Source organism: Amphibalanus amphitrite, unplaced genomic scaffold, assembly GCF_019059575.1.
Source record: "Amphibalanus amphitrite isolate SeventyFive unplaced genomic scaffold, NRLGWU_Aamphi_draft 000324F_arrow, whole genome shotgun sequence".
Classification (NCBI taxonomy): Eukaryota; Metazoa; Arthropoda; class Thecostraca; order Balanomorpha; family Balanidae; genus Amphibalanus; species Amphibalanus amphitrite.
Window position 1 is genome coordinate 191,070 of NW_024881819.1, and position 25,540 is coordinate 216,609.

The following is a 25,540-nucleotide window of genomic DNA, read 5'->3' on the forward strand; positions in this document are numbered from 1 at the left end:
AAATTTAACTGTATTCGTTACGTTGTTAATTCATAATATAAATTTCTTAAACCCAGTTTAATTTACCCCACCCAGCCGCCAGGATAATTTCAGGGAACTTACATGGTGGGATCGGGCGTGTGTCTCTCGGCCGGAGTCCCCCAGGGATCTGTCTGTCCGCCTCCGGCGGCGAGCGTTCCTCTGCCGCTCTGATGCGTCATTGCCAACTCTTCTCTGATTGGTCCGCTCCCAGGGTACCGTCTGGGATGCAATTTATGTCTTGAAATTTTACTGGTTTCTTGAAGTTCTCTTGTATATTAGCTACGATTTGACGTCCAGTGTTTGATGTAACCTTTTACTTGCGTGTTGTCAACGTCCTCTTTCATTGCTGGTGGATTTTGCGACCTCGATCCTGTGCTGTCCCCTGGTGACCGTTTGGGGCTCTTCGGGGAGGGGTTGGTGACGTACCCTCGCGGCTCCGCCCCTGGGTCGTTGGAGAGAGTCACCCGACTCGGATGGGACTGCTGACTCTGCGGCGACGGCGGCCGGTGCTCGGTCCCGACGGTGCTGGCTCAGCTGTGGTTGAGTCGCAGTGAGGGCAGGCAGGTGCCGACGGGCTGTAGCCACTACGCCCCAGTGGGCTGAGGGCTCAGTCGGGGCTTGTGATGTGCCCCTGTCGCTCCAACATGCGGGGTCGTTGAAGACAGTCACTTGTTTGAGACGTGAATGCTGACGCTGCGGCGGCGGCGGCCGGCCGGCTCTCTGTCCCGACGGCGCTGACACTGGTGGGGATGAGGTGCTGGGATGGAAGGCTTGTGACCAGAGCGCCACGGTATGATGACTGCTGCTGCTGAGTATGGGGAGGGGAGTATGGCGGGCGGCTGGGTCCCGATCTGAAAAATGTTAAGACGTCCCAAGATGTAGCCTTGCTACATCTTCAAACTCTTCCTGACTAAGCTGCGTCCTCGCAGCTTGCAATCAAAGAAACCTTCCCCGGAACCAACCCCTTTAAAGCAATTTCCAAAACCCGTCCAGGCTGTTAACAGTTCTATCACAGTTACAACATCACGACAGTTTAACAGTGTTTCAAGCAAGTTGAAATTTCCCTTACTTTAGCATCGCAAACATACACTCGCCTGCGTCTTCCAGACAACTGCGCTCATTGGTGTCAGGCTCAGCGGAGTTGGCCGACAGTGCAGCTGGGGTAGACGCTCCGTTCCAGCTCGTAACCCCATCATGGGATGACGCTGATGAAGGTATTGATGAGAGCGAAGAAGGCAGCTGCCAGCAACCAGCGATGACTCTGACGAAGGCGTATCTGCGTATCATATGAAGCCTATGCATGACAAGGAGGTCGTTCCCCAGCTCGGCCGACGCCAGGTAGATTCGAAGCAGCGAAGCAGGGAAGCAGGGTCGTCCACCAGTTCGGGACGACGTCTTGTAGTTGCCGAAGTAGCGAAGCGGTGTCGTCCACCAGCGCAACCAACTGGGTATTGCGGAAGAAGCAGCAGCGAAGCGGGGTTGTCCACCAGTGCGACCGATCGGGCACAACTGGCGCCGAAGTAATGAAGCAGGCCATCCACCAGGTCGACCAACCAGGTATAGCAGAAGAAGCAGCGCAGTTGGGTCGTCTACCAGCTCGGGACGATGTCGTACATGAAGTAGCGGCGCAGCGGGGTCGTCCACCAGCGCGACCGACCGGATAAAGCAAAAGAAGCAGGGTCGTCCACCAGCTCGAACAGCAGAAGCAGCAACAGCGAAGCAGTGAAGCAAGGCGTTCACCAGCTCGAACGGTCGTGCCGTAGCTAACGGTCACCTCGTGTGACTGCGCTGCAGAGGGCGACGGCCAGCAGCGGGCTCGGCAGAGGTCAGCTCCGACGATGTAGGCGAGGCAGCCAGCCTCCAGCGGGAACCGTCGGCCACTGGGTCGGGCCATGCAGCAGAAGTCGTTCAGCGCAGCGGCTGGCTCGTGCAGATACGTGGGGTGGGTGGCGGGTGTGGGTTAGCATTGCGGCCTTGGGGTTGGGTCGGGGACAGCCGCTTCAATTACTTTACATAAGGTAGGACTAGGATAGTTAATACGACCTTCGCCGAGGGACTGGGAAGGAACGAATAGCTTTAAGGACATGTAGGAATTTCCAAGTGAAGGATCCGTAATGCCATCTCATTCTACTCCTCTACCTAACTTAGGACGGATTATAGCCAGGTGGGATATATGCTTTCAAGGAAGACGGCCACAAGTATGGAAAAGGATCTTGTCCGGGCTCGGAGGGAGAGGATACTTGCAGTAGTCGTAGTTCACACGAGGGAAATATTGACTGAGTAAAAGGCAATGTGGCAATTGACAGTTCCGGACCAGAGTACGGAACCGGACCATTTGGGGTAAGGCCCGCAACCCCCGTCAAACAATTCCTTGCTCAACAAGGTTCTTGAACAGACGATTTACTTGATTTCCCGTGACTGCCCATAACATTTAAATTCCTTTTTCTTCCTTCATCTACTTCACATCTCCTTCCCTTTACATAGTGACCATCAATTCTTCAACTTGTCTTTTGATCTCTTCAATATATCGGCGCACCGCTTCCTCCGTTGTTCGCAGCTCCTGCAGCATGTCATGGTCACTCTTCTTCGCTTCATTCATCTGTTCAAGTTTCTCGGTTAACCTTCGCTCCTGCTCTCCACATCGTTCTTCCCGTTCCCACGTGTGATGACGCTGGTACGGTTTGCTCCCTTTGTCCACGCTCCCCGCCTTCCAAAGATGATTTTACCTATCTCCTATAGGAATTCCTGCAGTATCTACTGTTTCGCCATTTACTTTCGTCCTACAAAACTTTCCCCAAAAGATGAATATAGAGAAAATGGCATTTCCCTTACTTTACATCCCAAACCCTTGTACTTATCAAAGAGGCTTAACTGGTCGGGTTAGAGAGGACGACGTCAGGTCCTCGATGCACATCAAGCCAACCATTCCTAGATAGCAACCTGTTCCTTTTCCGACTCTGCCTGCTCTAAAACTTTTCCAACGCTTAAAACTATCAAAATTGAAGCTAATAATTCCGCATGTGTGATGATCGTTATCCGGGTTTCCATGGTCGTTGAAGTCCTCCGTTGTCTCCCTCAAATGCGTGCTCGTTCAAAAGCTTAACTTCTCTGACAAATTGCTCCTCTGACAAATTTGGTTCCATACTGCTGCTCTTCGCCCGGGTAATCCTTTCAACCGGCCGTAGGTTAAGTTTCCTTGAACAACCTCTTTTCGCTATTTAGGTCTCAAAACATCTTCGAATGAAATGGCAAGCTCAACCAATTTCTTCAGGAGACCCCGGGACCCCGGCCAACAACAATTAAAGGGAACGGACGGGGAAGAATAGATGGCGGCTGGGTGCCCCAACCCAAAATGTTCCCTTCCAATGCTTAGTGCCAACCAAATTCCTATTTACTCCCAACATAATTACTCCTACGTCAAATCCTTCTACAATAACATAGAACAACGAGTTCTGCTTGCAAAACGAATACTACTTATGCCCACGGCACACGTGAGAGGGAAACGTCCTAATTCAACCAACCAACCTCCCTACCCACTTAATATATAACGTCCTGTTTTGTACGGGTCCGTGCGGCTTGCGCCAATCTACCAACTAAGACAATGACCAGAAAGCCCAAAGCCCCACGTTGGGCGCCAAATATTGTAGCGCGGGAGGGAATGATAGAAAAGTGGGAAAAGTGGTGAAGTGAAGTTGAAGTGTGGAATTCTAGTTAGAAATGAAGAAAACCGCCACCTTTCGTCCGTACTCCTTCGATAGACGGTCAAAGAGGGAAATGAGAAGATATAATAGAGGGAGAACAAAGAAAGTGATGAAAGTCCTCCCTTGCAGACAATATTGCATCGGGTGAAAGTCGATGCTTTATGTTATTTGAGGCTGGTCATCCTGGTACATTGAATCGGCTTTGCGAGGTTGAATGATATATTAGTGCTTAAATTCCTTATGCCCTCGAGTGTCATTTTATCTGATCATTCCGACTGAGTTCAACGCAACTCCTACTGGTCCTTAACCTAAGATTCGTCCATCTCCATTCATTATACCCCTTTCACGTCTTACACACTCCTATTTTGGTTTGCGTTGCCCCCGGAAATCTCCCTCCAGTAGTGCCGGTGACCAAATGAAAGATTGACCCCCAGGCGGGATAAATGTCCATTAAACTGCATACATTCTCGCTAACAGGGTCTTAAGTGTCGTCTTCTGTCTGCTATCCGCCATATAACAAAGAAGCTAAATAAAGACTCACCGGAGGCTACCATGCTGTCCCATCCCGGGCCTGCCTCAATTTAGGGCCCGTCGGCCTGCCGAGTTACCACTAACACAACATACATCACCACGTCACTCGACGTCACCACATCTCGGCCTAACTTTTACGGGGGAGCCCGTCGACTCCGAGGACTTAACGCTGCGTACCCCGCTGGCTACGACTTACCGGCCTCACTAACTTTTACAGGGGCTCAACTACCTTGACTACCAAAATTATCCGAACCACCTACATACCTCTCAATACTTCGTTTGCTTACCCTGCAACTCCAACTCAATCCACCTTTCCACCTACTGACAAACCTACCGACGTCACTACCTCACTACACTACGCTACCGGCCCCTCTCTCTCGGTCGAAATAAGACGTGCAGACATTGTTGACACCGCCCTGACAATACAGACCTCTCGCTGTACGCACTCAACTGTACAAAAGCCATGTTGGTAGAAATATCGACATAGAAGCCGGGCACACAAGCCGTCTAGCCTCGAAAAAAAAACAATTGCCCGTACGATAACAAAAAAAAAAGAAACTTCCCGCCTCAACCTACTCTCGACTCCCTTACATTTCCCGAGGAATTCCTATCCATCGCGTCAATAACACCTCGCCTCGGACTATCTGCCCTATTCCTACTTCGCACTCGTATCCCTTTCCTTACGTCCACTGTATGATCGTAATAGCATAAAGCAACGGTTTAACTGAATTATCATTTCCTGACAAGTCTAACATCCTACCTTAACCCTGCTCAAATTAACACCTGGCGTCTCTTAACCCGTTTCCCGGAAATTACTTCGTAAAATTATATCCTCTTCTCTCACCCTAAACAACTAACGTTCTTAACTTACAAAATACAGCGTGGTCACGGCTAGCACGCACAAGTTTAGCTGCTCGTTATCATTCCTATCTTGATCTTACTCAACCCATACTTTCCTTATTCAACGGAAACCAACGACTATTAATGGGAAGACTGATGGATAATATATTTAGTACCGGGGGTCTAGATTGGGGCTCTCCTTCGGACAGGGTACGGCGAGAACTGATCACCAGTAACTCGTCGGGGCTTAGGATGAGCGTTTGGACGGGGTACGACAAGAACTGATCACCAGTAACTCGTCGGGGCTTAGGATGAGTGTTTGGACGGGTTACGACGAGAACTGATCACCAGTAACTCGTCGGGGCTTAGGATGAGCGTTTGGACGGTGTACGACAAGAACTGATCACCAGTAACTCGTCGGGGCTTAGGATGAGTGTTTGGACGGGTTACGACGAGAACTGATCACCAGTAACTCGTCGGGGCTTAGGATGAGCGTTTGGACGGTGTACGACAAGAACTGATCACCAGTAACTCGTCGGGGCTTAGGATGAGCGAATGGACGGGGTACGACAAGAACTGATCACCAGTAACTCGTCGGGGCTTAGGATGAGTGTTTGGACGGGTTACGACGAGAACTGATCACCAGTAACTCGTCGGGGCGTAGGATGAGCGAATGGACGGGGTACGACAAGAACTGATCACCAGTAACTCGTCGGGGCGTAGGATGAGCGAATGGACGGGTTACGACAAAAACTGATCACCAGTAACTCGTCGGGGCTAAGGATGAGCGTATGAAAGGAATGCAGGGCATATTTTAGTCGTTGATCTCATAAACAAACGAACGGATGTATATCCTAATATCTTTAATCCTACTTCCCGAATCCTATCCTGATATCTATGTACTTGGACAACCTTCGGAGAATTTACAGAAAACCCTCTACTGATTTCGGAACACCGTAACATTACAATGAAAGAAAATCACTCACCTTTCTGGAACTTCTCCGGGCCAGCTCCTCAGCCTCCAACCAGTGCGCGGATGAGTCAGTGTTCGCAGCTACCGTCTTTCTCTGCTGCCACCCATAATTCTCCCTTGTCCCGATTGTCCCGATTTACCCTCGTGTTCTCCCTCTCTTTCCGTCCCATCACTTTGTAATGATAACTTCCTACCCTTTCCCGAAATTTCCCTCAAGACTCTTTATGAAAATAACAGATTGATATATTTGTGAAGCAAAGCAAAGCGAGCAAACGTTAACAATAAAACAGTAAAGAAATGGTACGCCTCTCCGCCAGCGACGATAAGTCAATAGTGAACATTTTCCGTTACATTACAACTGATATCATACTCTGGTTTGGTAATTGTTACCTAACATTTAGGATCATAATCAGATTTCCTAACCAACAAAGCTAAACAGATCTTCTCTTATTACACGTTCCGGAAACCAAGCCAGGTTCAATCATTGGAAACAAAATATTACCTACGCTGTATGTGCCAGTTTTCTCGCCAACCCACTAAGGTCCGGATTCCTACGTAAAGTCCTGCCTGTTCCGTAGCTTCTTCCATAGATTAAATCATTTCCCAAGTTACAACGCATTTTCCGAATAATAACCCATCAGGTAAAATCCACACACAATGTTCCTAAATAAGCTTCGGTAACCTGCGTCCAGCCTGTACGGTTTTGAAATTTAACTGTATTCGTTACGTTGTTAATTCATAATATAAATTTCTTAAACCCAGTTTAATTTACCCCACCCAGCCGCCAGGATAATTTCAGGGAACTTACATGGTGGGATCGGGCGTGTGTCTCTCGGCCGGAGTCCCCCAGGGATCTGTCTGTCCGCCTCCGGCGGCGAGCGTTCCTCTGCCGCTCTGATGCGTCATTGCCAACTCTTCTCTGATTGGTCCGCTCCCAGGGTACCGTCTGGGATGCAATTTATGTCTTGAAATTTTACTGGTTTCTTGAAGTTCTCTTGTATATTAGCTACGATTTGACGTCCAGTGTTTGATGTAACCTTTTACTTGCGTGTTTTCAACGTCCTCTTTCATTGCTGGTGGATTTTGCGACCTCGATCCTGTGCTGTCCCCTGGTGACCGTTTGGGGCTCTTCGGGGAGGGGTTGGTGACGTACCCTCGCGGCTCCGCCCCTGGGTCGTTGGAGAGAGTCACCCGACTCGGATGGGACTGCTGACTCTGCGGCGACGGCGGCCGGTGCTCGGTCCCGACGGTGCTGGCTCAGCTGTGGTTGAGTCGCAGTGAGGGCAGGCAGGTGCCGACGGGCTGTAGCCACTACGCCCCAGTGGGCTGAGGGCTCAGTCGGGGCTTGTGATGTGCCCCTGTCGCTCCAACATGCGGGGTCGTTGAAGACAGTCACTTGTTTGAGACGTGAATGCTGACGCTGCGGCGGCGGCGGCCGGCCGGCTCTCTGTCCCGACGGCGCTGACACTGGTGGGGATGAGGTGCTGGGATGGAAGGCTTGTGACCAGAGCGCCACGGTATGATGACTGCTGCTGCTGAGTATGGGGAGGGGAGTATGGCGGGCGGCTGGGTCCCGATCTGAAAAATGTTAAGACGTCCCAAGATGTAGCCTTGCTACACAACTGTTGGCAAGTAGCTTTGAAGCGATTGTGGCGCGCCGCGCCATTATTGTCCTGAGGCCCCCATATGATGTCATCAAAAGTGGAGTGACATGGGCCTGAGCAGGCTCATCTTGGCGCCGGCTGAATCGGTCCGTTCCGTCTCAGCGGAGGCGGTGTCTGTGGGACGTTTGGTGATGTCGAGCATCAGCGTCCCTCCGGGACGGGAGGCAGTTTTTGCAGCCTGCATTCCCAACCTGCGAGTACGTAGGACCCACAATTGTTGAGCCGTCGCTCGAGATTGTGGGTTGGAGTTTGTGCCAGCTCTAGTTGAGGTAGTAGGGAGTTTTGTGCCGTTTGTTGTCCGCAATATAACTGCGGAACATATCAGCATTCCCAAGCGTGCAGAGATTGGACAGCTGGAGGTAGGCTTCGCGAAGCAGCGAGAGCCGGAACTTCTTGAGTCGGTCCAACAGTGTCTAGAGATCGGGTCAGATGTTTACGTTTGCTGAGTCTCTCTCGGAGGAACAGCGAGCGAGGGCTCAGGCGGTGCTCGGTAATTACTCTTCCATGTTTGATGGGCACCTGGGTCACACCACGGTTGTGTCGCATTCTATCGACACTGGGAATCATCCCCCGGTCAGCCAGCCGGCTCGACGATTGCCTCCTCATCTCCGTGATGAGATCAGAGCCCAGATTGACGATTTGGTCCAGCAGGGCGTCCTCGAGGAGACAGACGGCGGAGGCTGGGCCTCGCCCATTTGTCTTGTGAGGAAAAAGTCTGGGAAATATAGGATGTGCGCCAATTTGCGACGACTGAACGCTGTTACCCGTCCGTCGTCATACCCAGTTCCGACAGTCGATGACACACTCGATGTGGTTTCTGGGTCAAAGATGTGGTGTGTTCTTGATCTGAACAGCGCGTATTTCCAAATCAGCATTGACGAACAGGACAGAGACAAAACGACGATAGTTACCCCGTTCGGTTCTCAATTCTCATAGGTTTATTCGCATGCCGTTCGGCTGTCGGTCGGCGCCATCAACATGAGTCGATATACACGATAAACGATACTGTGTTCAAAATTAAGGTTCGAATCAAGGTTGGCATTAAACGAGAGTTCTACTTATTTTCAGCACAAATTTACCAGTATAACGCCTTTTGGGGCGACTAACGGAGCGAGCGAGAGGGTGAGCCTTGCACGTGCGAACTTTCGAGGGGGTACCTCCAACTGACTTGTGCACGGCACCCTACTAACCGGTCTCTAGCGATGTGCCAAATTTGAGCGCAATCGGCCCAGCCATTCTCGACATCTGGAAGCGACACCCTGCACGTGCGCACGTGCAAAATGGGTCCCGACTGACTTTTGCACGGAACCCTACTAACCGGTCCCTAACTGTGTACCAAATTTGAGCGCAATCGGTCCAGCCGTTCTCGAGATCTGGAAACGACCCCTGCACGTGCGCACGTGCAGCAGCACCCCAACTCTGGCACATGGATATGCACTATGCAGTGCCTAGTGGGTGCCTACCTTCATGCCAACTTTCAGCGCAATCGGCCCAATAGTTACCGAGATATTACAACAGTTACAAAACTGACACCTGGGTCACCCACATGCATCGGGAATAGTCCAGTACTTGGTAGAAGGAATGAAGCTCCCCTACAGAAATTACCGCATGTAAATCGGTCAAGTGGTTGCTGAGATATAAGCCTCGCATAAGCGTCCGCACGGCCGGCCGGCCGGCCGGCCGCTCATGCTCACAAATTTCCGTTTCTAACAAGGCCATATATAGGTTTCTAAGGAAAGGAAAGACTAGGTTTCTAAGGAAAGACTCCGCTCGCTTCGCTCGCTCCGTAATCACTGCTTTTGTAAGCTCGAGAAACTGTACTCGTGCTCTGAGAATGGTAATACCGCTGCGGGCGGTGACATCAATACCAAACGCATTCGGTGTTTTGTCGGTATTATGAATATCAACTGCTGACATAATAAATTTGAAAATATTTTTGGATAAACCTTTTGAACTCAAACTTCATTTGATGAATGACATTGGATGAAGAAAAATGACAATCATGACACATTTTTTTCAGAGATTCCTTTTTTTATTCTAAGACCACTCTTTTTTATTTATGACACATTTCTCCCCAATGCATGATGTCATAACAAATAAGGCACAAACATTCACTGCAATATCAAACACATCAATATACCATGGTTAAACATCAGTTTTTCAGTGATAGCAAATTTTAATATCACATAGCCGGAGGATAATTATCTTGCAAGGAAAACCAACATGCAAGACCTAAGCATGTATCAATGATTACTCTCTTTATACTAGAAAACATACTTTTACTACCTTTCTCTAAATTTCCATAGCATTTATCAGTATAAAAACAAATTTGACTTTGCCAGTTGTCTTGAGGAGTCTGTGATTGATCTTGATCTTGCTCCCCATTTCACTGTAATGCAGTTACATTATCCGAAACCTTGTTTTGTATAGCACTAGCTTCATCATCTAATATTTAAGGCAGCACTTATCACTTTGCCATCACCCCTCCAAAAAAAATATCCCAACTTATATCAACGTAAAAGGCCTAGGGCTGTTCACGGGCTCGGTCGGGTCCGGCCACAGGGGACCGTCCACCGCACGCAGCCGTGACGTCGGATTCGCCTACCCATCCCCTACCCCCACGCCTGCTGCACACACCGCACACACCGCACTCAGCAGTTTGCGGTGCCCGTGAACACTGAACACCCCTCCTGTGTTGATGTCTGAAACATCTTGTTGATAATTTTTTTATTTAATTGGTGCTCTCTTTACTGCTCTCCTCAACAGATGAGGATCACTAACAATGTAATCAAAAGCATTCCTAAAATATAATTGGGCTTTGGCTTGATTTGTACGCAGCAGTTTCTAACTTGAACACAACTGAAAACATTTTAATGTCGCAACTGCGCCAAACACTATCGTTTATCAAGGACTAAATGAAAACAATTATACAGCTTTGTTCTTCAAATAGTTAATTTTTAAACTTTAGCGGCCTTTAATGTTTCAGGAATTAATTTTTAGATGCCAAAATATATAAGGGGGAGGGGGCGTTTTGACCCCCTAAGATCTCGGAAATTTACCGGCCGATTTTCGAAATTCAAACGGCGTTCGATAGCCCCACCAGGGAACTACCTTGTGACCAAATTTCATTGACCTCGGTCCAACCGATGACGTCACAGGTCAGGTCAAAGGTCGGATTTTCACTGTTCACAGGCATTTCAAGAAATGTGTTGTAAAATCGAATAAATTGGTAAGTTATTGAAAATCATCGATGGTGAATTGTTCGTCAAACACATACTTTGCTATCTGAGGTCACTGATACCAGGTCAGGTCACAGAAGTCAGGTCACTGGGGGTCACAATATGAAAGTGTCGTGTGATACATGCTTTATGGTCCATTTTACATGACAAATGCGATTATGTGGGTCTGGCAGCCTTAAGGCCAGTTTAGGTTATGTTCTGGTGAAGGTTAGATCAAGGTCAGGTCAAGTTAGGTCGAATTTCAAAACTGATATTTTGGCATAAATCGGGTATCGATTCGATGTAGCCTGTCACGGGGAGTCTAATAATTGTCTTTGTTTTGCCCTACGTGGTCTAGAATTGTCAAAATGAGTTTGAAGTTTTGACGTCATCAATTTTGAACAGTTTTTTCGCTATAACTTGGCCCAAAAAGAGATATCGATCTGAAATTTGGTATGTAGATAGAAGACGGTAGGTACTTTCATATATATTCCGTTTTTCGAAATTAAAAAAGAAACTTTGGATTTTTTGGCTTGTATATCCAAATAATTACTTTTTTATTTTTTGGGAACAAAATCGGCGAATTTGACAAATCAGAGATGGTTTTAAATATGGAATTGTTGTACTGGGACATGGTAAATATTCAGAAACGAATTATTCGACACCAGTAATATGTATATGATCGGTAGCTTTCGGGGGCTGCTGCCTCCTTCATCAGCCTGCTTTTTAAATGCATTAGAGCACAAGACAATACGTTTCAAACATGTCTACCAAAAAGTAACCGCAGGTTGTTTGAAAAGACAAACACTATTCGTTAGAATTGTGTTTTTCTATTGAAAAACAAATCTGAGTTCCCTGACAATTTGGCAAAAGCTGCCTGAGATCAGTACAACTTGATGCTCGAGAAAACGGCTGTTCCAAAAATTCTGATTTTTTCAGGATTTCTAGTGGGCCAGGTGATCTACGTTCCGGTATGGGTCTCCCCTTGGCGGACAATCTGGTGCACGTGCCACGTGACTTTGAAAATTCCCGTGTTAAGCCAATGGGCAAAATGAAAAAATGCGTTCCACGGCAGATTGCTCGAAAACGATCCAAACGACCCCCCATTTTCTTCCATGCGGATGAACCACCATTCGGTGCACTACCCATGGGTATGTCGCAAAGTGGCCGGAAAAGTCCAGAACCACGTGCCACGTGCCGTTGAAAATGACCCTGCACACCGGAAATTGGGACTTTTGGTCATTTCGGCGCACCCATGATGCATACTATGGCGTGGGTGACCAAACAATGGATGTCATCCGGTCGGCAACTGTTTAAGGTGTCGTCCAGTGGGTCAAAGTGGTAGTTTCAAACTTTTGGGATCCACCATTCTGGGGATTCTTTTTGACAATATACTTACGTTTCTTGGCGCAATGCTCATTCCACCCAGCCGGTCGTCAATGCGTTAGTTGACCCAAATGACGATTGACCTGAAGGAAGTTGGGGGCGAGGAACACGCACGTGCCATCCGTTTTTTAATCGGGCGCTTTCATCTAGGATATTTTTGCAGATATCTTTTTGATTTGTGAAAATGACCAACATAGCGGTATGCCAGTCTTTGATAAATTATTATCTTGCTGCGGCTGGGTGCTTATTTGCGGTGTTTGCGTTTGACGGCTGGCTGGCGACTTTTAGTCGTTTTCGGTTAGCAGTTATCGTCGGTGCGGTGCGGGCGGTTTTATTTCTTTCGGCGTTTCGGCGTTTTTTGTGGTTTGCGGCGGTGGGGTGATTTTTTTTTCGCAGTTTGCGTTGGCGCTTCGGGCGTGCGTTTTGCACGTTTTGCGGTGTTTACGTTTTGCGGCGGGCGGGCGTTTTGTGTTTTTTTGCGGTGTTTGTCTTTGGCGGCGGGCGGGCGGGCGGGTGATGCGGGCGGTTTTCTTTTTTTTGCGTCGTTTGCGGTGTTAAATTTGTTTGCGGTTGGCGGCCGCTTTTTCGTTTTTTTGCGGTGTTTGCTTTTGGCGGCGGGCGGGCGGGCGATTTTTAGGCGTTTTCGGTTGGCGGTTAGCGGGCGTGCGATGCGGGCGGTTTTATTGTTTTGCGGCGTTTTTGCGCTTTTTTTATTTGGGGTTTGCGGCGGGCGGGCGTTTGTTTATTTTTTGCGACCTTTGCGTTGGCGTTTCGGGCGTGCGTTGTGAGCGTTTTGCGGTGTTTGCGTTTTGCGGCGGGCGGGCGTTTTTCACAATTCAAAGTTCAAACCTTCGGGCCACAGCGCTCCTCGAAAAGCGCTGCCCTCGAGTAAACCGCCACGAGGAAAAGTTGTAACGGTACGTCTCAAGCATAGATGCACAAAACAGTTTGATACATGATAACAAATAATAACACATAATTACGTCGCCATCGTCCGTAACATCCGTAATAAAACATTCGACATTAATCGTGATCCGTGGTCGTAACAATCGAGTTCGCACAATCGGGGTCATGACACATTAATCGATGGTAATCGTTATAGGATCGTAACGATTACCATCGTAACGATTACCACCTCAACGCTCAGCATGAGAGGATTGAGTTCACGTTCGAAGAGTAGAGGGAGGGGTCGCTACCGTTTTTGGATGTAAGGGTACATAGGCTGGGAGGGGGGACCATGAAGACCGAAGTGTTCAGAAAAGCGACACACACAGACAAGTACCTTCACTTTGAGTCACACCACAGCACACAACACAAAGCATCAGTCCCACAGACACTTTTCACACGGGCATCACGGCTCACAACAACACCTGAAGACGAGGAACGCGAGACACGGAAAATAGAACGGGCACTAGAGAAGAACAACTACCCCAAGCGATTGGTGCGACGTATTCAGAGGCGGGTAAAGAATAAAGAACGGCTTAGGATGGGGGAGGGGGAGGGTTCCGGACGGACAGCTAGGGGAGCGGAAGATGACAACCGGGCTTATGTAAGTGTCCCTTACATCCAGGGGGTGACTGAACAGGTAACGCGCGTCCTTCGACCCTACGCGAAGGTCAGCACGAGACCTGCAGCCACCCTTAGTGCTAGACTCGTCAAACCTAAGGACAGGTTGGGGGTGAAGGAGAAGGCTGGGCTGGTCTATCAGTATAAGTGTCAGTGCGGAAAAATTTATGTAGGAGAAACCGGGAGAAAGTTAAGGACGAGGGAATCGGAACACAAACGAGCTATAGCAAACGGAAACCGGGATCACTCAGGGATATCTAAACATGTGCTAGAGACAGGGCACTCTATCAAATGGGACGAAGTTAAAATTTTGGATTATGAAACGAACTGGGGTAAACGAAAGGTGAAGGAGGGTTTTTACATTTCCAGGGTAGAAAGACACAATAGCATTAACAGCTTACCCGGGTGGGAGGTGCCTGGCACTACGTGTGTAAGGCGCTTTTCGATGAGGCTGAGTGAGCTGTCAAAAATAGGTACACTTGCTTTTGGATTGTTGAAAATTGTTTTGTTGTATAGGCGTGTGGCTATCAGAGCGAATTTATGCAAGCTTGTGCGCCTGCGAGTATGTAGCGATTACGATCCTATAACGATTACCATCGATTAATGTGTCATGACCCCGATTGTGCGAACTCGATTGTTACGACCACGGATCACGATTAATGTCGAATGTTTTATTACGGATGTTACGGACGATGGCGACGTAATTATGTGTTATTATTTGTTATCATGTATCAAACTGTTTTGTGCATCTATGCTTGAGACGTACCGTTACAACTTTTCCTCGTGGCGGTTTACTTTTTGGTAGACATGTTTGAAACGTATTGTCTTGTGCTCTAATGCATTTAAAAAGCAGGCTGATGAAGGAGGCAGCAGCCCCCGAAAGCTACCGATCATATACATATTACTGGTGTCGAATAATTCGTTTCTGAATATCAGAGATGGTTGTTTTGTAGCGCTGTCAATTCTACACCTTTTATGTCTTGATCATTTTTCTGTATTTTCAAAGCTGTAGGCCTGACACCTCTTCTCGCGAAACCTTTTTTGGGTCGAAAATGGCAGAACATGACGTCATTCTGACGTCATTTGTGGCCAACCTATCATAGCCTCTGGAAAAATTTCTAATCACAATGTGTAAAATTGATGCCCGGAGGGTTCCTGAAAAATTGGTGGCGATATCTGCAGCTGTTTAGGAGATATCCACGGAAAAGGATAATGGGGCCGTTTCGCCCCTCCCCCCCCCTAAGCTACCGGGCACGGGCTGTTCAACACTGCGATATTGAATTTGCAACTGCGGCAATACTGAGCCGGGGGTGCTTTGTGCTGCCGACAGGCGGCACCGTAATGCAGCGGACATCCAGTTCGAGTGGGCTCAGCTCTGGCCGCTCGGAGGTATCGGACACGACCTCCACCGTCAACACTGCTGACACGTCCTGCGCGTGAGTACATACAGTGGCGGCTCTCACCACACTGCTGAATCAGTACTGTGCCCACAGTAACAGTGAGACGGTACCGCCACCGACAGTGACTATTCAGAGGTGGTCCATATCACTTATTGAGTGTGCCTATTGAATTCTATGAATAGAATGACCCATAAAACATGTGTCGCACATGCCCTTTTCTATATTTTGTTTTTGGTGACCTGACCTGACCTGACCTTGACCTTGACCTTTGAATGATATCGTATGCAACGAATATTGTCTTGGTAGCCTAAGAACACGTTTTGGGCAATCAGTCTCAGTCCATTCTTCGGCAACTACGGTGCAAGGCCGATACTGTAGAAACTTGCATTTTGTACCCTTGAAGTTGACCTGACCTTGACCTGACCTCTGACCTACTTAAGCAAAAAAAATAGACTCTTAAGATCCGCCTTGTTGAGAGCTTTCGATTGCCGTTTTCCCCGTCTTTCTACGAACATCTGTTCGGAAGTTAGACAGGGGGGGGGGCAGAATCTGCACCCCCCCCCCCCCAGCAGGGCGCGTATGGCTGAATAGCCCAGCGGGGCGCGGGTTAAGCATGCTTTTCATCCTTCCCGGATAATCGCTATATTTGATAATCGCGTAAATTGATATTTGCTGAATTGCCAGTCGCTGAAAATAGTTCGCTCAAATGACGTTCGCTCAAATGACACTCGCTAAACTCGCTCGCACCGACAGTAGGGTCATTTACAGTAACTAGGGCAGCGGGGCTGTACCTACTGGGACAGTAACTGGGAGAGTGGGACTGTACTGCGACAGTAACTGGGAGAGTGGGACTGTACTGGGACAGTAACTGGGAGAGTGGGACTGTACTGGGACAGTAACTGGGAGAGTGGGACTGTATTGGGACAGTAACTGGGAGAGTGGGACTGTACTGGGACAGTAACTGGGACAGCGGGGCTGTACTGGGACAGTAACTGGGAGAGTGGGACTGTACTGGGACAGTAACTGGGAGAGTGGGACTGTACTGGGACAGTAACTGGGAGAGTGGGACTGTACTGGGACAGTAACTGGGAGAGTGGGTCTGTACTGGGACAGTAACTGGGACAGCGGGGCTGTACTGGGACAGTAACTGGGAGAGTGGGACTGTACTGGGACAGTAACTGGGAGAGTGGGACTGTACTGGGACAGTGACTGGGACAGTAACTGGGGGAGTAACTGGGAGAGTGGGACTGTACTGGGACAGTAACTGGGACAATGGGACTGTACTGGGACAGTGACTGGGACAGCGGGGCTGTACTGGGACAGTAATTGGGAGAGTGGGACTGTACTGGGACAGTAACTGGGAGAGTGGGACTGTACTGGGACAGTAACTGGGAGAGTGGGACTGTACTGGGACAGTAACTGGGAGAGTGGGACTGTACTGGGACAGTAATTGGGAGTGGGACTGTACTGGGACAGTAACTGGGAGAGTGGGACTGTACTAGGACAGTAACTGGGAGAGTGGGACTGTGCTGGGACAGTTCATTTCAGTTCAGTTCAGTTTATTTTATTCTCTCCAAAACATAAAAAGAAACAACAAAATAGTGGATAGGCGCAAAAGCAAAGCTTAAATTAAAGCGCCCTTCCAACAGAGAAGTAACAACAAGCAAATAAGATTGCAGATAAATGATAACATAGAGTAAGCAAGCATACAACACCAGTATAACGCCTTTTGGGGCGACTAACGGAGCGAGCGAGAGGGTGAGCCTTGCACGTGCGAAATTTCGAGGGGGTACCTCCATCTGACTTGTGCACGGCACCCTACTAAGCGGTCTCTAGCGATGTGCCAAATTTGAGCACAATCGGCCCAGCCGTTCTCGAGATCTGGAAGCGGCACCCTGCACGTGCGCACGTGCAAAATGGGTCCCAACTGACTTTTGCACGGCACCTTACTAACCGGTCCCTAACCATGTGCCAAATTTGAGTGCCATCGGTCCAGCCGTTCTCGAGATCTGGAATCGACCCCTGCACGTGCGCACGTGCAGCAGCACCCCAACTCTGGCACATGGATATGCATTGCCTAGTGGGTGCCTACCTACATGCCAACTTTCAGCGCAATCGGCCAAGTAGTTACCGAGATATTGCAACAATTACAAAAGTGACACCTCTTCGTTTTGCACGTGGCACGTGCATAAGGGGCCGCCCACATGCACCGGGAATAGTCCAATACTTGGTAGAAGGAATGAAGCTACCCTACAAAAATTACCGCATGTAAATCGGTCAAGTGGTTGCTGAGATATAAGCCTCGCAGAATCGTGACCACGGCCGGCCGGCCGGCCGGCCGCTCATACTCAGAAATTTCCGTTATTCTACGTAAGACTCCGCTCGCTTCGCTCGCTCCGTAATAACAAAACAAAGCACACAATTTGGAGAGTGGGACTCTACTGGGACAGTAACTGGGACAGTGGCACTGTACCGGGACAGTAACTGGGACAGTGGCACTGTACTGGGACAGTAACTGGGAGAGTGGGACTGTACTGGGACAATAACTGGGACAGCGGGGCTGTACTGGGACAGTAACTGGGAGAGTGGGACTGTACTGGGACAGTAACTGGGAGAGTGGGACTGTACTGGGACAGTAACTGGGAGAGTGGGACTGTACTGGGACAGTAACTGGGACAGCGGGGCTGTACTGGGACAGTAACTGGGAGAGTGGGACTGTACTGGGACAGTAACTGGGAGAGTGGGACTGTACCGGGACAGTAACTGGGAGAGTGGGACTGTACTGGGACAGTAACTGGGAGAGTGGGACTGTACTGGGACAGTGACTGGGACAGCGGGGCTGTACTTGGACAGTAACTGGGAGAGTGGGACTGTACTGGGACAGTAATTGGGAGAGTGGGACTGTATTGGGACAGTGACTGGGACAGTGGGACTGTACTGGGACAGTAACTGGGAGAGTGGGTCTGTACTGGGACAGTAACTGGGACAGCGGGGCTGTACTGGGAGAGTGGGACTGTATTGGGACAGTAACTGGGAGAGTGGGACTGCACTGGGACAGTAACTGGGAGAGTGGGACTGTACTGCGACAGTAACTGGGAGAGTGGGACTGTACTGGGACAGTAACTGGGAGTGGGACTGTACTGGGACAGTAACTGGGACAGCGGGGCTGTACTTGGACAGTGACTGGGACAGCGGGACTGTACTGGGACAGTAACTGGGACAGCGGGGCTGTGCAGGGACAGTAACTGGGAGAGTGGGACTGTACTGGGACAGTGACTGGGACAGCGGGGCTGTGCAGGGACAGTAACTGGGAGAGTGGGACTGTATTGGGACAGTAACTGGGACAGCGGGGCTGTACTGGGACAGTGACTGTGACAGCGGGGCTGTACTGGGACAGTAACTGGGAGAGTGGGACTGCACTGGGACAGTGACTGAGACAGCGGGGCTGTACTGGGACAGTAACTGGGAGAGTGGGACTGTATTGGGACAGTAACTGGGAGAGTGGGACTGTACTGGGACAGTGACTGGGACAGCGGGGCTGTGCAGGGACAGTAACTGGGAGAGTGGGACTGTATTGGGACAGTAACTGGGACAGCGGGGCTGTACTGGGACAGTGACTGTGACAGCGGGGCTGTACTGGGACAGTAACTGGGACAGCGGGGCTGTACTGGGACAGTAACTGGGAGAGTGGGACTGTACTGGGACAGTAATTGGGAGAGTGGGACTGTATTGGGACAGTGACTGGGACAGTGGGACTGTACTGGGACAGTAACTGGGAGAGTGGGTCTGTACTGGGACAGTAACTGGGACAGCGGGGCTGTACTGGGACAGTAACTGGGAGAGTGGGACTGTATTGGGACAGTAACTTGGAGAGTGGGACTGCACTGGGACAGTAACTGGGAGAGTGGGACTGTACTGCAACAGTAACTGGGAGAGTGGGACTGTACTGGGACAGTAACTGGGAGAGTGGGACTGTACTGGGACAGTAACTGGGACAGCGGGGCTGTACTTGGACAGTGACTGGGACAGCGGGACTGTACTGGGACAGTAACTGGGACAGCGGGGCTGTGCAGGGACAGTAACTGGGAGAGTGGGACTGTATTGGGACAGTAACTGGGACAGCGGGGCTGTACTGGGACAGTGACTGGGACAGCGGGGCTGTACTGGGACAGTAACTGGGACAGTGGGACTGCACTGGGACAGTAACTGGGAGAGTGGGACTGTACCGGGACAGTAACTGGGAGAGTGGGACTGTACTGGGACAGTAGCTGGGAGAGTGGGACTGTACTGGGACAGTGACTGGGACAGCGGGGCTGTACTGGGACAGTAACTGGGAGAGTGGGACTGTATTGGGACAGTAACTGGGAGAGTGGGACTGTACCGGGACAGTAACTGGGAGAGTGGGACTGTACTGGGACAGTGACTGGGACAGCGGGGCTGTACTGGGACAGTAACTGGGAGAGTGGGACTGTATTGGGACAGTAACTGGGAGAGTGGGACTGTACTGGGACAGTGACTGGGACAGCGGGGCTGTGCAGGGACAGTAACTATGAGAGTGGGACTGTACTGGGACAGTAACTGGGAGAGTGGGACTGTACTGCGACAGTAACTGGGAGAGTGGGACTGTACTGGGACAGTAACTGGGAGAGTGGGACTGTACTGGGACAGTAACTGGGACAGCGGGGCTGTACTTGGACAGTGACTGGGACAGCGGGACTGTACTGGGACAGTAACTGGGACAGCGGGGCTGTGCAGGGACAGTAACTGGGAGAGTGGGACTGTATTGGGACAGTAACTGGGACAGCGGGGCTGTACTGGGACAGTGACTGGGACAGCGGGGCTGTACTGGGACAGTAACTGGGACAGTGGGACTGCACTGGGACAGTAACTGGGAGAGTGGGACTGTACCGGGACAGTAACTGGGAGAGTGGGACTGTACTGGGACAGTAACTGGGAGAGTGGGACTGTACTGGGACAGTGACTGGGACAGCGGGGCTGTACTGGGACAGTAACTGGGAGAGTGGGACTGTATTGGGACAGTAACTAGGAGAGTGGGACTGTACCGGGACAGTAACTGGGAGAGTGGGACTGTACTGGGACAGTAACTGGGAGAGTGGGACTGTACTGCGACAGTGACTGGGACAGCGGGGCTGTACTGGGACAGTAACTGGGAGAGTGGGACTGTATTGGGACAGTAATTGGGAGAGTGGGACTGTACTGGGACAGTGACTGGGACAGCGGGGCTGTGCAGGGACAGTAACTGGGAGAGTGGGACTGTATTGGGACAGTAACTGGGACAGCGGGGCTGTACTGGGACAGTGACTGTGACAGCGGGGCTGTACTGGGACAGTAACTGGGAGAGTGGGACTGCACTGGGACAGTAACTGGGAGAGTGGGACTGTACTGCGACAGTAACTGGGAGAGTGGGACTGTACTGGGACAGTAACTGGGAGAGTGGGACTGTACTGTCACCGACAGTGACAGGGACGGCGGGACTGATAGGATTGATACCGACAGTAACCGTGGGACAGGACTGCTACGGACAGTGCTGGTGGCGGTGGATGGCTGAGCCCCATTCACTTGTCAGTGCAGTGGCTGCGGTGTGGCTGAGCGGCGCGGCTCGCTGACTGACCGGGGGCCGTGTCCGGCTGTTGCAGCGGCCCGGCGGCCGCGGACTGCGGCTCGCTGTCGCGGCGCGGCGGCCAGCGCTCCCAGCTGCCGGCGCCGCAGCAGCGCTCCGGCGGCGGCGCCCAGCGGCGCAGCCTGGCCGGCAGCCAGTCCAGCCTGGCCAGCGGCTGCAGCGGCCCCACCACCAGCGCCATACCGCAGCCGGCCGCCACCGCGCAGCCGAAGCCGCTGGTGCAGCTGCCGCGGCGCGGCCGGCCGGCAGCCGCCGCCAGTGTGGCGCTCGTCTCTCCGATGCCGCAGACGACGGAGCCGGGAGGCGCCGAGCGGCGGCAGCCGACCGGCGAGGAGGCGGACCATCGGCCCAGCCAGCGTGCCGACAAGGAGGTAGGCACTGCCGATCCTCTATCCTTTCTTGATGTCCACTGACAATTTCAAGTTTCGAGTATAAAATGCGCTCGTCAGTTTTTGCTTGTTTTTCTGCGTTTTTAAGAAGTAAGATTAGTCCCTCTCTTTGGCTAGGAGCTGGAAGTTCATGTTGAATGATGTTGAGGGTTTCTGTGAAAATGAGCCCCATTATTATTAAAAGATAAGCAAGTAATAGCCTTTGGCTCATTGTATAATAGACAAAAGAAATGGAAAAGAATATATGTGCGATATTTCGTGTTCGACACTTTTTCATGCACTGATGTTAAAAAAAGATAATATTTTTGTTGACAAGCAAACACACAAAACGGGCGCAGTTGAATATCCCTCCTCTGATAAAGAATATCCCTCCTCATCAGTGCATGAAAAAGTGTCGAACACGAAATATCGCACATATGTTCTTTTCCATTTCTTTTGTCTATTATACAATGAGCCAAAGGCTATTACTTGCATATCTTTTAATAATAATGGGGCTCATTTTCACAGAAACCCTCAATATCATTCAAAATTTCAAGTTTCTGTGGTTTTTGGTTTCGGAGATATGACCAATATTTTAGATATTTTTCAGGTCATGTCATGACCCAAATGACCAATTCTCAACATCTTGCGTTGGCTATGGGCCAATTGTGAGCTTTTGACACCTTGATTTCGGCCTTTTTTGCCAGTCTTACCCCCAGTCTATCATGGAACATGCTGTTCGACGATGTACAGATGTCAAGGTCAGGGTCAAGGTCAACCTAGGTCATCTAAAATAATTGCGTTTTAGGCAAGCTGAATTTACTTTTCGTGAAGTTTTTTGACTGCATTTTTGGTAAAAGCTTCTCAGATCATGATTTCATGTAATATGGACACATAAACAATCGGTGCACACATCAGTACCTATACACACAGACATACAAACACATTTTTTTTAGAAATATTGTCCGAATGGATGAATGGGTGGCTATGGGCCCGGGTGCCCCGCTAAGCAGTGCTTGTTGCGAATGACACCACGGACCCACCACCCCACCTTGCCCGCGCCCGGTTCACCGGTGATTATTGGGATCGAAAGTTTAACCCTATTAGTGGCAGGCTCCTGGTTAACGTGCCGCGGGTAGATGGCGGCACGGTCCTCCCGGATCTAGCGTGGCCCTCTCTCGCCAGTTGCCAGCTGGCTTAATATAGGAACGCGGGTCAAACGACATGGAGCTTCCCGGCCGCGAACTCGCTGCCACCGAGTTAGGAGACGAACGCCTTATCCACTAGGCCACGGAGAGGACTCATTGACTCAACACATATCATTGACCGTGACCCAACTTGACCTGAAATGACCTCAGCAGCAAAAACCTGGTCGGGTAGTGTGACAAAGAGGTTCTAGCTGGCTTGGCACCAGAAAACGGCATCGTCATCGGTATATGATAAGCAGCGCACTTGATATCCAATGGTGACCCAAAACAGCAACATTTTTTTAGTTTGACCTGACCTGGAAAGTCAATGACTGACCTGAGAAGGTAAAACTGGGTATCATTGGATTCGTTTCTTCCCAAAGAATCTTTTTGGTCTTTACCGCGAAGCTCTATCTCCAACAGGAACGAAATGGCGCGGGGGATGGCAACCCCCATGTGCGTTCTAGGATGGGAAAATGGCATGTGCGGGCGAGGGTTACGGGGTTTTCCTGGGTGCTGATCACGAATATCGTGTTAGTTTTGATCACAGATGATGTCGTTAAGCGTTTAGACCAGGTCGGGTCAGGTCAGGTCAGTTCAACCGGTAGGGGTCGTGACGGGTATTCGTAGTACCTGTCATCCGCCTCTGACAGCTTCGTAACATGTTACGAAAACACCAAAACTACTTCGTAAATGTTCAAATGGTTGCTAAATTCGAATTCAGCTCCAAAAACTAGCCTAGAATCATGTAAAACTCGAAAAAGTGAACCGAGGTCACCAAAGGTCAATGACCTAACCTGACCTTCAGGTGACCTTGACACCCACCCTTATGCATGGAAGCAACATCAAATCACATGTTTGAACGTTTGAAACCATGAAAAGCTTGCAAACGCGCGGCTAATGCGAGCCGACATACGCCGAATCGCGATTCCGTCCAAACATGGTCTCGAAAGTAGGTCACAGGTCAAAGGTCATTTTGGTCAGGGTCATGAAAGTTTCAGGGTCGGTGCAACACTGATCAATGCGAGGGCAATGAAAGTTTTGTCGCAATCGGTCGCTTTTTGCGCGAGTTATTCGTGTAAAACCTTAGGGGGTTGCATCAACCCCCTGTGCCGGCGAGGGCTAAGGTGGCCGCTTTGCCCCACTCTCTCCCACTTTGCTGCCACGAACCACTCACTTCAGACACTAAAACAACCCATAAACAACCCATAAAGTCACCACCGACTGCCTAGAGCCGCTCCGCGTGTGTAGCCCTGACCACTAGTCAGACACCACCGACTGCCCCGAGTGTAGCCCTAACCAGACACCACCGACTGCCCCGAGTGTAGCCCTGACCAGACACCACCGACTGCCCCGAGTGTAGCCCTGACCAGACACCACCGACTGCCCCCGAGTGTAGCCCTGACCAGACACCACCGACTGCCCCGAGTGTAGCCCTGACCAGACACCAGCGACTGCCCCGAGTGTAGCCCTGACCAGACACCACCGACTGCCCCGAGTGTAGCCCTGACCAGACACCACCGACTGCCCCGAGTGTAGCCCTGACCAGACACCACCGACTGCCCCGAGTGTAGCCCTGACCAGACACCACCAACTGCCCCGAGTGTAGCCCTGACCAGACACCCGACTGCCCCGAGTGTAGCCCTGACCAGAAACCACCGACTGCCCCGAGTGTAGCCCTGACCAGAGTCAGACACCACCGACTGCCCCGAGTGTAGCCCTGACCAGACACCACCGACTGCCCCGAGTGTAGCCCTGACCAGACACCACCGACTGCCCCGAGTGTAGCCCTGACCAGACACCAGCGACTGCCCCGAGTGTAGCCCTGACCAGACACCAGCGACTGCCCCGAGTGTAGCCCTGACCAGACACCACCGACTGCCCCGAGTGTAGCCCTGACCAGACACCACCGACTGCCCCGAGTGTAGCCCTAACCAGACACCACCGACTGCCCCGAGTGTAGCCCTGACCAGACACCACCGACTGTCCCGAGTGTAGCCCTGACCAGACACCACCGACTGCCCCGAGTGTAGCCCTGACCAGACACCACCGACTGCCCGGAGTGTAACAGCTACTGTTAGACTACAATCCGCCTTTTCTCTCCTGTGCTGTATTATGCCGTAATACTGAAAAAGACCATAAACATAATAAATAACCGAACCAAAGATATCACACGATAACATACAATGAACAATCACACCATTTCCACATTTCATTTCACTTTTAACTTACGTTGTAGCGGGACGCCCGCAGCGCATAGTCTGAAGAGCCGGGGTAGTGCCACGCGGTGGGTACAAACTATACAAACACGCGCCACATTCGAAGGCATTGGTTGGCATGTTGAGACTACGAAATAATTCGACGCTGCCTCCAGCCAACAGCTGTCCGAGGCAAGGACCAGCAATGCTAGCGCCACCTAACAACGCTACCACTGCCATCTGGTGGTCACTTTCCCTTTCAAGCGGGCGGCCGTACACTTTCACTTTCGGCTACCCGCGGTCACATGGCTCCCTTAAATTTACCAAATTTACCACATATCAAACAAGTGGCAGACTAGTTCAATGCGACCATGCACGGCAAACAATGGAAGCGAGACAGGGTGCGGCAAGCAAAGAGGTAACTTCCAGCATTCACCGCTATGTTACATTCAACAAACTCAACACAAGCGTGGCTCCCTTTGATTTTAGCTCCCTGCAACTCATGGCTCCCTGTAGCTCATGGCTCCCTGTAGCTCATGGCTCCCTGTAGCTCATGGCTTCATGTAGCTCAAGGCTACCTTAACTTACAACTAACATAGCTATGCGGTTCACCGAGCTCAATTGGCGGCACACTAAGGCCGACACAAATGTCCGCAGGTCACTGCATCTCACAGGCGACTGCGGGGTAGTAGTCCACTCCGCTCTGCTGACGCTCACCGGTTCCCAGACCGTGCGGTACTGCTATTCACCGGTAGCACAGACTCAACACATTTGACACCGTCAGTCACAGTGCCAGCGTCACGGCGCTGTCACGGTAGCTCGCACCAGAGCTCGGCCATACATCGC

General features: G+C 50.7%; 1 protein-coding gene across 2 annotated transcripts in view; it reads left to right on the forward strand.

The window, feature by feature from the left end:
* LOC122388483 (neuron navigator 3-like) overlaps positions 1–25,540 on the forward strand; it is a 326,891-nt gene that overhangs the window by 144,684 nt on the left and 156,667 nt on the right. For both annotated transcript variants that reach the window (XM_043379619.1, XM_043379620.1), the window contains exons 8-9: positions 15,231–15,336; positions 20,958–21,312. In XM_043379619.1, coding sequence (XP_043235554.1) covers positions 15,231–15,336; positions 20,958–21,312 — 461 coding nt within the window. The remainder of the gene's footprint in view (positions 1–15,230; positions 15,337–20,957; positions 21,313–25,540) is intronic.